At 33.3% G+C, this 14,959-nt stretch overlaps 1 protein-coding gene across 1 annotated transcript in view; it reads right to left on the bottom strand.

The window, feature by feature from the left end:
* The window catches only part of LOC148304235 (putative G protein-coupled receptor CG31760), a 58,503-nt gene that overhangs the window by 17,007 nt on the left and 26,537 nt on the right, over nucleotides 1-14,959 (bottom strand). The window contains exon 2 of the mRNA XM_088268542.1: nucleotides 2,221-2,320. Within this exon, the coding sequence (XP_088124668.1) occupies nucleotides 2,221-2,304 (84 nt within the window). The 5' untranslated portion in view covers nucleotides 2,305-2,320. The remainder of the gene's footprint in view (nucleotides 1-2,220; nucleotides 2,321-14,959) is intronic.

Here is a 14,959-nt window from a genome sequence, read left to right as displayed (position 1 = left end):
GTCGTTCTTTACTTCGCTGCAAAAAACATTTTTACAATAATTCATACGTCCACTACATTCTAAACCACAAAACACAATTTCTATGTTTAGCTTCAAACTATCGTTAAATCTTAGCTGCTGTTTTAACTTATAATTTTCGCCCACGCGATTTGTGAAATATATTATTAGATTTTGACATGAGGTTAATCAAAATGGCGAATCAAAACGATCAAAAGAAACATGGTAAACGGTGTGCTTGATTTTAGGGTCCAGAGAAATACAAAATAATTATTTTTTGCATGCGCGCGTTCCGCGTATGATGTAAAGTGTTTCAGAATTCATGTTTGCGAGTGTAGTTCAAAGTATAAGGGTATATTGCTAATCCTTACTTAAGTTTACAATTTATAGTCGTAATTAGTAAATTTTCTCATACATAAAAGACGTGTTTGAAATACTAAACCACCTGTGTCCACCCACTGATATATAATTCGTTACCACATTTTTTGATTATAAGAAATTTACATAGATCGACACGATGATGAAATAATGTCGAATCTACACCACTACTTTACAGGAGAGTGAATGACTTTTTACGCATACAGATAAATGTAAAGTTGCAACATAAAATTTAGTATAATTACTACGATTTCATGGCTCCCACAGCTGGATCCGCCACCCCCGATAAACCCTTGACCGCCGCCCTACCCCCGGACGTTAACAAGTTATGAGAACTCAGTTTAGTGATAATTAAGTACGATATACCATACATAAAATATAAGTTGCAATATAAAGCAAACGCTTTATCTTTGTAGTGCAAATAACGTTTAGAAATATTTGTGTTTTTATTATTTACACAAATATTTCAATTACATACTATGTCTGTGAGACTAAACGGCCATTATTAGAAATAGGTACCTATCGAATTGTGGTAGAGTGGATTCGAACCGAGAAACTCTGACTTAAGAGTCCGCGACACTAACCACGGGACCACAACCCGACACAAACGTTTATTTAGTATCACAATTATGAAGCTACATATTACAGTTAACCTATGACGTTGGGCTAGGTACCGCGTTGTCGAAGGTAAAGTTATAAGGGGTTAATGTTTAAAAATGTGTTTTGACTGAAATGAGTAATTAAAAAAATTCAATTAAAAAAAAATTACCCTCTATAACGTTCTCACCAATAACGCGGTACTTATCTCAACGTTATAGGGGGTTTACTTATTATTATTATAAATGGATCGATCACGTGTTGTGACAGGAGGGTTTCCTGCACCTGATTATAGAGGAAACGATCGAGGACGCCCACGCCGCGAATATATTTGCGACTCACGCGAAGATATGGGCTGTTCAACGTATGAGGAGCTGAAGAGGGTGGCGCATAATATACCGGAATGGCGAATGAGATTTCATTTGGTACTGCAAACCAATCTACAAGATTGAGACCACAGAAGAAGAAGAAAGCTATAACTTGTTTTTTTTTTAAATATTGTATTATAAAATTTTCCAAAAAATATCAGTAGATAATATGCGTCTATTAAATCGAAAGATCAAGGTTTTTTTTACATGGAAATTGCATTTGCAATATCATGCTTATTATGTACAAGACTTATAGATCATTAAGTTGATTTTGTCCACCTCCGTAGTGTAATGGTCAGCACGCTCGGCTACCGTTCTGGAGGTCCCGGGTTCGATTCCCAAGGGGGGTAAAATAAATATAAGTGATTTTTTCACTGTAATATTTATTTAATATTACCCTGGACTGGTACCTAAAGCGGAGGGCTGATCACCTTTCCTTCATGTGTAAACGATCAAGATAACACTGCGTTTATATGACGCAGTGCCCTATGCACCATTGGGTGCGGATAAGGGTTTTTTTTAAGTTGATTTTTATTTCTCCTAACTAAATAAATATGTTTTATTTAAATCTGTGTTGGGAACAGGAGGGATAATCTAGTGTGGGCCAATCAGGAACTTCTCAGCATTTGCTTATTGCTGGGAGGAAGCCACGTAAAACTCCTCAGGATAAGGCGGACTTTTGACTGTCATCAGCAGACCTTCCGTTCCACTAGAAGAGAGTCTTTGCTTGGTTTCTGTTACCAATGACCTTCACTATTTGTATCATGTATGATAATAACACCTCTCATGACAATTCCTTATAAACTATCACGGATCCGATGTCAAAAAAGATCGAGTTAGTTACTTGTTATAACAGTTATAAGTTAACAAAAATACTTACTTCATATTGGAGGTCTTCTAAAGCGGAAAGAAGAGCTGGTAGGTAGAGTAACAGAATGTGCACGAAGAGAAGCTTGTTGACCATACCGCCCCATGTGGTACTGAAAAACAAATGTTTATGAAAAATGGTGTTATTTTTGGCCACAAATTCCACCGAAATTGATCAACGATAGCTAGGCACAAACAAAAGCGGTGCCAGAGTTACCAAACGTACAAAGTTAATCTGAAAAGGAAAAGGTCCTGAAATTTGGTTGTGGAATGTATTGTTAGTACAATGCATTCGTTTACATAGTGGTGATTGTAACTCCTTCGACTTAGAAGAAGTAAGTATCTGTTCCACATAAAAGTAAAAATCTGGTTGTATAATAATAATGAAATACTAAAAAAATAAACAAATATTAAGACAGCCGTTAACACTACCGATGAAATTTGAATTTGCATTTTGTTTTGTGCCATTCATAATTATCGAGTGATTTACATCTTTCTTCTTCTTTTCCTTCAACATCCCTTCTTAAAATATAAAAATACAATTTAATACAATGTTTTAGCCAAGTTGACATTTTCCATTGCGGAAAATGTGTTGAAAAGTCGAATGGTAAGCATATTGTCCTCTCAGGATCTTGAAAAACTATGCTTCTCTGCATTGTATTTATGTTCCTACTGAAATCAACATCACACACACATTTTTTCTCATAAATACGTGTTTATTTGCTAGATCTACACTAAATATTTTGTACTAATTTTAATGTTTCTGTGGTGAACTATAATTTGTTTGTTTAATGTATATCTTTTAATGTTTTGTTTTACATATGTTGCTGTTGTTAACCCTAATAAAAGAAATAAAAATTAAAATAAAAAACAATCACTACACGCTTCTGGTTCTAACCTAAATAGTTAATGTAACATTAAACGTTTAATTGAATAATATTTAAAGTTTTTTTTTCGAAAATGGCTAACCTTTTGTTTATATTCTATCAAGTTCGCGTCTGTTTTTCAAAGCAGTAAATATAAGAAGAGGGGAAAACATGATTAAATCTTTAAACATGACTGTTATCTAATAAAATGTTCTCAGTTCATGGTTTCGGGGTGAATTGTAGACCGTTTTAATACCCAATTATGTTTTATTGTACGTTCAGACATAAAAAAATACTTCAAAAACCGATATTTGGCAACAAAAGGAAATATTGAGTAATATTACAAGTGAATTCTTTCGTAAATGGGTTATAAGAAATAGTCATAGAAATGTAAAAGGCAATACACAACAAAGAATACCATTTATGTATTATTATTATGATATGTTATAATACTTTATATTTATTCAGAGGGTGGAACGGGGTTATTCCTCGGAGAGTATTCGTTTCAGAGTAAATATAATAATATATTTTAACTAATAATTTTAATTATTTTAAACAAAAGGGATTATTCATAAAACTGACAAAGTTCTGGAAACATAATTTATATGTTCAAGTAAATAATTTATTTTCGTAACAATTGTATTATACAATCCTTGGAGAATAAAACACAAAGTTAGTAGGTCATGATCAGTTCAACCTAACCAACAAATGGCAATGAATTACGGTACGTTAATTAAATAAAATCTAATAGTTTTATTTTTATTTATGACATATCGCTCACTGATTTCAACAACGTCATATACCAAAAATCGTCAATTTTCAGTTGTGCATGTTTTCAGAATGCCCAGAAAATGTATTATATCCCAGCAAAAGCGGCATATTTTTAACTTAATATTTACCCGCTACAGGGCAGAAAGTGTTGTTTTTGCATTTTGAAGAAATGGTATTATTTAATTATTTTTTAAAATATACTTAAAATTTTTCAAATGGAGAAAAAACCTTAAGGTTTTACCTAAAAATATCCGTTGCACAGTAAAAAGTTCAATAAATGGCTTGTAATTTATTATTAATAAATACATTGTATTATATTTTTAAACTGTAAAAACGTTCTCCTGAAAAATCTTTTTAAGTTTAAAAGTTTTTATTTTATTTATTTCTTGAAAGGAGTGAGCGATATGAGTAGTTCACTTGCAAACCACGTGCAAAAACAGTTTTTTAATTAACGTATAACATGTTTAACATAATCGGCTAAAACTAGTTAAGTTAGGAATAAATAGGAATATAAAATCAATATTATTGCAAAACTCGCGATACCGATCGTCAGTTTACCTTCAAAACTCTCAAAAAAGCTCAAATCGATTTAATCTTATCATATCTTACTATATTACAATTTATAAATTGATTCATAATATTTTGTACAAGTTATTATTTAGTTATATTTGAGTTAAAATATTGAAAATGGTTTCTTTCAGGGAAAAAAATTATTTCATGATTTTCAAATAAAATCCCACGCAAGCAATGTGTTGTCCTTGTCCACAGAAAGCTGTTACCGGTTACAAGATACGCGAAAATAAATAAAACAACAATGTTTGTCATAGAAAACCTTGATCCGTACGAATACGGATTGAATATTGGGGATCTAAATGTTTGTGACATCTATTTACAAAATATGACATGGGATATAAGATAACAATGGGGGGATGTACGCACACCTACCAAATATACAATCACATATAATAAGCTTGTCACGTTATATGATATGACATTACAATGCTGGAAAGTTTATTTCGTTCATTTCTTTCATCGGTTCTCTGACAAAAAGGTTTTCAAGTAGCCATGTAGTCGAATCAACCACGTTACTAATAGTAATATTTAAAATGGTTCGTTTAAACTCACTTGAAAAAAAAATACCTACGTTTGACTCAACAAGCGTGTGTATTTAACATTTTTTCTTTTTAGATAATGAAGATTTTTTTTATTAAAATTAATTAACGGTAAAAAGATTGCACCCAATGATAATCGTCTGCGGTGGCGCGCATTCCATATAATAAGTTTAATATGTAGTGTCTATCCTCCTTTACTGAAAAAATATTTAAAACTGTGATATTAATAAAAGAAATGTGTGTTTAACAATAATATTTAAAAAAAAAACAAACAAAAAAAAACAAAAAAACGTGGGTTCTCGGTTATCCTTCAACGTCAAAAAACGAATTATTTGAATTTTGAGGTTTATATGAAGGTAATCGTCTGCGGCAAGTTTTTTTTGTCCATAAATACGCCATTTTTATTACCTATCATGATTTAGCTGAATACGTTATGAAACTGTGTGACGCCATTGATCGCCAGCATTTAATGATACTTGAACTACTATTTAAATTTTAAATGTTGTAATACATTATAGTCATATTTCACGGATTCGAAATGTCTATTAAATATAATATATAGTTGAAATCCTTTTCTCGGAACGCTTATGTAACAATATTTCATATATTATATCTAATACATACATATGCGATACGTGGATATTCGTACGCATGTCTACCTTTAGTTTGTGTAGGTGCTAGTTACATTATGATGTAGGTAGTATGGTTTTCCGCAGAAAACTCGTAATTCAAGGATGGGTAGAAAGTTTCTTAATTAAATTTAGAACAATGTACAACTCAAGTGAGCAGCTGCGTATTTTGAAATAAAAGGCACATTATGCTGCGTAGAATATCGAATATTGTGAGGGCAATAGGTACTTGAATACCTCTATCTGGAACAATCATTACAGATTCGAAAGAGATTTTCATTCATCGGTTATGCCGATTATATTTTTTTCAGTCATCTTGCAAGACCAGGGTGTAAATAATAGTTTTAAAAATAAACCATATAGTACATTTTTTTAATTTTTAAATTTGGGAGTTCTTATATCAGTTTAAAAAGAAAATTGTTCTTCTGTACATGTTTTGTTATTTTTTTAAACGCCTTTGACGCTTCAAAAGTATGAGTCACACGTGAGCGTTATGATTTTTTGGACTAATTTATACCACAAAAATCAATCTGTTAAGTGCGTGCTACCTTTTTCTGCATTTAAATATTATTTATATGTTTGTTCTCTGGTGCAAAATATTAGCGCGTCATTGTTTGACAAACCATGTCACCTCCCTTCCGTGAGGGTTTTCTTTGTTTTTTTTTTAAATATGTATACAACAATGCTAATTAATTAGGTTATTTGTAAACATATTTAAAAAAATCTGAAATGCGTTTAGGTTAATATCAGTTGACCTTTTGCATTCCCGTGAACATTGACCCGTTTATGTGATTACAGGTAAATACCATACATCGCTTTGCGCTGGTAGTTGGGTGAGTATGGATGGGAGGAAGTACATGTAATTTCCTGGGAGAGTATGCACTAGCAGAATATATTTATCGCCTGCAGGATGTCTAGTCAATTCACATCGGTATACTTGTAGACGTTTTCGTCAAATATAATCAACTGTTCATTTTCAACCTTACGAAAAACTTAACCAACGCAAAAGAGTTTACCAAATCGTTGTCAGAAGGCTATATTGAAAAAAAAGTATGGGAATATTAGCAATGGGAATAAGAACTTTGGATGTAGTATTTCCTTACCATTTTTTGAAAATTTAACAACACCTGCAACGGTCTCAGTCATTTTACACATGGTACTTTTTTTCATCTAATATTAGTCACTTATCGAAAACAGATAGTAAAATACAGGATTATAAATAAATAAGTAATCATTATATCATTGTCCGCCTCCGTAGTGTAATGGTAAGCACGCTCGGCCACCATACTGTAGATCCCGGGTTTGATTCCCGGGGGGGGGGGGTCAAATAAAAGTGTTTTGTAACTCCAATATTTATTCCATATTACCCTGGACTAGTACCTGAAGCGGAGGGCTGCTACCTTTCCTTCATGTGTTAACAACGATCAAGATAACACTGCGCTTATATGATGCAGTGCCCTATGCACCACCTATGGTACGGATGAGGGTTCAAAGAATAAATGAAGAATCATTTTATGTTATCCACACAATAATTTGTATTACAACGTATAATTTACGATACATAACCTTCTTTTCAAAATACATAAACTGACCATAATTAACTTATGGAATATTTATTTCTATACACTAGATATCTAACAGAAAATTTCGCTAAGTAAACGAATTGAAGTTGACTTATTAAATATTGTTGTCATATTGAAATATTCATAATCATAATAAGTCACAATCTAATACAGAAAGATTTATATACACTTAATAACCGGTATAAACATAACGATATTCTCCCTCATATTATATCGTATTATAAACTTTACACGAAATCATAATAAAAATGTTATTTAATACTCAATAAATAACAGCTACCCCCATAAGACATTTAGGAATCTATTTGGCTTAATCTTATTTGGTGCCCATAAAAGTGAAAATCTCTTAAAATGATGGGATTTATTAATAGAGTATCAAAACCTTTCAAAAACCCTCAACCAATAATCACCTTGTATAACTCATTTATTACAATCAAATTGAAAGATGATATCCGTATTTGTGATCTACATTACTTGAAATATCGCTCCTTTCAAGAACGTCATAAATCAAAAATCGTCAATTTTCAGTTGTGCGCGTTTTCGGAATGTCCAGAAAATGTACTATATCCCAGCAAAAGAGCCATATTTTTACTTAATATTTACCCGCTACAGGGCAGAAAGTGTTGTTTTTGCATTTTTAAGAAAATGTATTGTTTAATTATTATTTTTAATATACTAAATATTTTTCAAATGCAGAAAAAACCTCCAGGCTTAACCTAAAAAGATCTATTGCACAGTAAAAAGTTCAGTTAGTGGCTTGATATTTATTTTTAAACTTTAAAAACTTTCTCCTGAAAAATCAAGTTTTTGATTTATGACGTTCTTGAAAGGAGTGAGCGATATGTATAAAAATATTATAGAGTCTGAAAAAAACGGCCTATATTTCGTGAGTGCACTGGCAGAAAACGTTAACTCAAAAATATACAATTTCGACTTAATGATGCAGTATTATTAAGTTTTTAACATTCTTTAAACTGGCAAAATACACTAAGTACTTTGAAATGTCATATTTATGTGGTTTTAAAGGTAAATTCAACTTTGTGTTTAGTTTCAGGCTAAAAGCTTTAAATAACAGGAATTATTCAAACAGGGATTTTAGATACAACATTTTGAGTGTGTCCAAATACTTGTTCACAAAATCTGGATTATCTCCAATTACAGGAGTTATTTTCATATTATTTTTTGACATCTCATCAAAGATGAAGAAGAATATGGAAGTCTGGGCATTTACGGGGCTGACTACCGTCATCGGCTGGTTTAAGTGATCACTTTACACACGTGTAACATTCACCAATTCTTCCCATTATTGACAACCACACTACTCAAATTCTTGGAAGTTCTTTATATATGAACCAATTTAGAAACCTTGTACTTGAATCACTAGAACTTCACTAGAGACATCTATTGGTGAGATGTAAAGGGATTTTAGAGTTAACGTTTTTTGTACACCAGTATACCAGTATACCCACGATTTACTTGGTGATTTCATTTCTTACGGCGACCGTCAAAAATATTTAAATTTTACAACGTCGAATACGAGCAGATTTTTATTGTATTTGGTATATCTTTACATACAGTAGTCGTACAGGAGAAAGTGACCAACTAACAAAACGCAAAATGTTCAGGAGGGCCATTTAAGACACTTTTCCTTGGCAAGAAAATGAACATCAATGCAGTTAATCATTTTTAACAAGTCAATGTATTAAACTTCCAAGCTAAAAATCCTTTGTGATTATTTTCAGCGCAATATTAAGCTAGTAAGATATCAAATAGTCAATGATCGCGTTTTTGTAAAAAAATTCACTTGGTCACTTTCTTCTGTATGACTTCGATATAATTATATTATTTTTTTGACATCTCGTCAAAGATGAACAAGAATATGGAAGTCTGGGCATTTACAGGGCTGACTTAAGTGATCACTTTACACATGTGTAACATTCACCAATTCTACCCATTATTGATAACCACACTACTCAAATTCTCGGAAGTTCTATATATATGAACCAATTTAGAAACCTTGTTATTGAATCACTAGAACTTCACTAGAGACATCTATGGTGAGATGAAAAAGTTGTACTTCTTGTTATAATATCAACAAATAGTTTGGGACCTTGTTACATGCAAAGAAGATTGCCTATTTTTTATTATTCTATTAATAATCACACACATGAGAAACGCCAGAAAATACCATTTTCATTTTTATTATTTAAGCTTATAATTTGACCAGAAAATTTTTTTACAACATTTTGGTGGGTCCAAATACTTGTTCACAGAATCTGGATTATCTCCAATTACAGAATTAAATTCTGTAATTGGAGATAATCCAGATTTTGTGAACAAGTATTTGGACACACTCAAAATGTTGTAGATATAATTATTGATTGTAATGAGATTGTAATTCTGTCCGCCTCTGTAGTGTAATGGTCAGCACGCTCGGCTACCGTTCTGGAGGTCCCGGGTTCGATTCCCAGGGGGGTCAAATAAAAATAAGTGATTTTTTCACTGTAATATTTATTCAATATTACCCTGGACTGGTACCTGAAGCGGAGGGCTGATCACCTTTCATTCGTGTGTAAACAATCAAGATAACACTGTGTTCAAATGAAGCAGTGCCCTATGCACCATTGGGGTGCGGATAAGGGTTTTATTTTATTATTGTAATGAGAACGGAGAAAAGTGTAATTTTTGGGATTGCGCTGTCAGAAAGATTCGTCTGTTCTCCGAGTAGTAATCACATTTATATCTCCGAGTGATATAACTGGGCCGAGGTCCTGGTTAATTACTCGCATCGAGTCCGTGGGAATCGGATACGGAAATGATTAGGGTGGTGCCAGAGGGCGCAACAGTTGACTCCCCCCTCCCGACTCACCCCCAGCCGTCAGTATGTAGGTCACGTTGCTGTACCCGTAATCGAGTTTAGCAGCTACGAAAGCTCACCAGCCGTCAGAAGCTCGGTACAAGGGATTCGTCAACACACAAAGGGCTGAATATTCTGCTGTGTACAGTGCAAAACGTATTTACAACACACTCGAGTCGATTCGGACAAATTTGTAACATCGTATTTAACCCTTCACTGCATGACTTTTTTTTTGCATGACTGCATTGACAGTTCGTCTTCGAGAGACAAGTGAAGTTATTATTTTGGCGTTCATAGCGCGTCTTTTGGCTAAATTATGAACTGTATACTTGAGTTATGAATGTATCTAATCAGTAACAACAAAGAGTGATTGCATATATTGTTAAAGAACGTTTTAACACTAACTTTTGGGTATGTAACAATTTTGATACACTATGCAGTGAAGGGTTAACTTTTGACGGCTGCGCTTAATTTCATATTATGTTATAATATCTTCTTCTTCTTCTTCTTTTACTAGATCCTTAGATCCATAAATCTGTTTGTGCCTCCGCTTGTAGCTCTTGGGATGTTGACTCCCAGCTGTCTTTCCATCTTTTTGGAGGTCTGCCTGGGGGTCTGCGTCCTTCAGGGATTCCTTGAAGGGCGATACGTGGAAGTCTGTCATCTGACATTCTGTTTACGTGATCATTCCAGTATCGCTTTCGTTGTCGTCCCCACCTCACGATATCCTCCGTCTTACACATCACTGGATGTCGGTATTTCTTACTCGGTCTCGCAATGTGTTTCCGGTTATGGATCGGAGAGTCTTCATCTCGGAGGTTCGAAGTCGAGATTTTGTTCTAGAAGAAGTTTTAATATGATGTCTCAAAAATATTTTCTAATTCGTAGATATGTTCTGTCCGCCTCCGTAGTGTGATTGTTAGCAAGCTTAGCTACCGTACTGGAGGTCCCGGGTTAAATTCCTAGGGGGGGTCAAATAAATATAAGTAATTTTTTACTCTTATATTTATTCAATATTACTCCGGACTGGTACCTGAAGGGCAGGGCTGATCACCTTTCCTTCATGTGTTAAATATCAAGATAACACTGCTTTTTCATGATACAGTTCCCTATGCACCATTGGGATGTGGATAAGGGAAATGAAAATATCTTCTCTGTGTCTGCAATTAGTCTACTGTAATGGAAATTGCACACGATGTACATTTTGCTCGTATTTCATCAAATAAAATTTTCACCACACTGCCATCTGGGCTGGTATTTCTTAAGATAACTTTGAATTTATTTCTGGTCTGTCACTTGTTATGATATTGGGTTTTTGAAACGGCTATGGGAGTTAAAGTTACCGATTTTTATGTTAATATTTGTTTTTACCGAATAAAACCAAAGTTAAGTTACCAACATTACGTAGTTTAAATGTTAATTTCCGTGTGAAATCCCAGCCCTGGTAGGTGATTTATGGATTTAAGTTTTGTGTTGTGGTGGATAGCCGGAGACAGTTTAGAAGATTTACTTTACCTAAGATGAATATAAGTGATTTTTTCACTGTAATATTTATTTAATATTACCCTAGACTGGTACCTAAAGCGGAGGGCTGATCACCTTTCCTTCATGTGTAAAACGATCAAGATAACATTGCGTTTATATGACGCAGTGCCCTATGCACCATTGGGGTGCGGATAAGGGTTTTACTATTATTATTATTAAGATGAATTAATGAAGAATGCTCTGGCTATGTCATTCTTGCCGAATTTGGAGTGGAGAAAACCCAGAAGCCTTTGTCGAGACGCCCTTACATCCAATAAATGATACTGTTTAGTGTGCTTTATGGGCAGGTGGAATCATTGGCCATTTTTTTAAAATACAGTGTCGGCCAGCAAATTACGGTCAACGGAGAGCCATGATTAATGACTTCTTCGTACCTTAGAACCATGATTAATGACTGTGATCATTCCAGTATCGTAATAATGATTCGTACCTTAGAAACATGATTAAAGAACCATGATTAATGACTTCTTCGTACCTTAGTTGAATGGCATTGAAGTGACAGAGCTGTGATTTCAACAAGATGGCACAACATGCCGCACGGCGAGTGCCACCATCAATTTATTGCGAGAAACATTTGATGAGCGCATCCACCATCCGTTAAAATGATCTCACAGCATTAGATTACTTTCTTTGGCGGTATGTGAAGACACTAGTCTATGCTGAAAACCAGAGACGTTGGACCATTTGGAAGTCGACATTCGCCGTGATATTGAGATAGTTGCTCGATAAAGTTGTCGAGAATTTGACGATTGCGCTGCATTCGAGCTAACCGTGGCGCTCATTTGCCCGAAATCATATTCAAACAATAAAGGCATAAAATTGTCTGTTAAATAAACTCAATATCATTGACATAAACACTATTTTAATGCTTATAATTTGCTTTATAAATTTGCTTTATAAGTGTTTTATAAAAATTATAAGCTTAAATAATAAAAATGAAAATGATATTTTATGGCGTTTCTCGGGTGTGTGATTTTATTATAATCCAGGATTCGGACCACACATACTAATAAAACAGTTTCTGTTCAATAAATAGCTTCTTTTCATCTCACCAATAGATGTCTCTAGTGAAGTTCTAATAATTCAAGAACAACGTTTCGAAATTGGTTCATATATATTTAGAACTTCCAAGAATTTGAATAGTGTGGCTGTCAATAAAGGGTAGAATTGGTGAACGTTACACGTATGTAAAATGATCACTTAAACCAGACTATGACGGTCGTCAGCCCCGTAAATGCCCAGACTTCCATATTCTTCTTCATCTTTGATGAAATGTCAAAAAATAATATTATTTTATTGTTTTTATATTCATTTTAAATTTGTATACCTTTAAAAGAAAGTATTTTTTGGACTAGCTGTATATTGCGGTTTTGTAGTGAAGAAAACCACTTAATTTTACAAGTATAAAATTGAAGAAAAAGTATATCGAGAAAAAAGTTTGTCCCATTTGAATAATAAATACGCTATGGTTTCCTTTTCTCTGAGATTTGGGATAAAACGTTTAAATATGTAGGAAACTCAGCGTTATAGGCAATTTCGAAAGTGTGTTGGAAAATTTAGTGGAAGGTTATTTTTATATTAAACTGTATATAGCTCAGTTTTATATAATATAATCAAACATTTGTTATCCTTTAAAACTGTGAGCGGTTGGTAAAAATAGTAGGTACGTACTGAATTAATTGTACATTCTTTTTGACATCTCAATATAGATGAAGAAGATTATAGAAGTCTGGGCATCAGGGCTTACGACCGTCAAAGGCTAGTTAAAGTGATCACTTTACACATGTGAAGCATTCATTAATTTTACCCATAATTGACAACCACCACGCTACTCAAATTCTTGAAACTTTTTGACCAAATTCGAAACACAGTATGCGAGAGTTTACTCGAGACATCTATTGTAGGATGAGGAAATCTTTTATTAAACAAAAACTCTTTCATTTGTAAGGTCCGAATCATGGATTATATTCACATACTTGAGAAACGCTAGAAAACATCATTTTGATTTTTTATTCAAGCTTATAATTTTACCAAGATATTTATGTACAACATTTTGAGTGTCCAAATACTTTTGAGTTTACAAATATGGATTATCTCCAATTAGGAGTTATTTTTACATTAGTTTTGACATCTCAACATAGATGAAGAAGAATATGGAAGTCTGGGCATTTAAAATTAAAGAATTAAAATTAGGTTGATAAATTCTCTACATCTGTTGAGATATACATTTATTCAAACTTTCATCCGCACCCGACGGTGTATAGGGCACTGCATCATGTAAACGCAGTGTTATCTTTATCGTTAACACATGAAGGAATGGTGATGAAGCCCTCCGCTTCAGATACCAGTCCAGGATAATATTGAATAAATATTAATGTGAAAAAATCACATATATTTATTTGACCTCCCCCCCCTGGGAATCGAATCCGGGACCTCCAGAACCACTACAGCAGGCGGACAATATATACAAACATAAAAAAATCCATACAACTTCATCTAGCACTGGTAGCTCTACACACAAATTTTGTCGTAATGACATGATTGAATTATCGAAAACAAAAATAGCAGTGAAACGATTAACAAATTTGAACATATGCGGGATATACCAATTAATTCGTTTTATACCACTGAAATTGGATTAATCAATGTATTTTGACAGGCACCATTTAATCACAATCGTTTAAATGTGCAAATATCAATCAATTCAGTTGTTCGTTTCCATTACACTGTTATTTTAATTGATTCCGCAGACGGTCACGAATCAATTGGGATGAAAATATTGACGCGTTGATTGAAGTTACGCAATCGCACTTCAATTAAATCACGTCAAATAATAGACAATATTCTTTGCACGTAACAGGGTCCCAAACTATTTGTTGATATTATAACAAGAAGTTCAAAATTTTCATCTCACCATAGATGTCTTTAGTGAAATTCTAGACAATTCAAGTTATATGCTTCAAATTTGAACAAACTTATACATATGGAATACATATGGAACTCGAATATATAAAGAAATTCCAAGAATTTGAGTAGTGTGGTTGTCAATCATGGGTAGAATTGGTGGATGTTCCACGTGTGTAAAGTGTGAAAGTGTTAAACTAGCCTATGACGGCCGTAAACCCCGTAAATGCCCAGACTTCCATATTATTCTTCATCTATGTTGGGATGTCAAAAAATAATATAAAAATAAGTCCTAATATGAGATAATTCAGATTTGTGAACAAGTATTTGGACACTCAAAATATTGTAAATAAATATCTTGGTCAAATTATAAGCTTGAATAAAAAATGAAAATGTTGTTTTCTAGCGTTTCTCAAGTATCCAGGATTCGGACCTTACATACAAATGAAATAGTTTTTGTTTAATCTTGAAAATGAACCATATCA

The sequence above is a fragment of the Brachycentrus maculatus genome, unplaced genomic scaffold (genome assembly GCF_059751285.1).
Source record: "Brachycentrus maculatus isolate JH-2025_06_01 unplaced genomic scaffold, ASM5975128v1 h1tg000326l, whole genome shotgun sequence".
NCBI classification, from domain to species: Eukaryota; Metazoa; Arthropoda; class Insecta; order Trichoptera; family Brachycentridae; genus Brachycentrus; species Brachycentrus maculatus.
The sequence above is the reverse complement of the archived record's forward strand: the minus strand, read 5'-3'. Positions and strand labels throughout refer to the sequence as shown.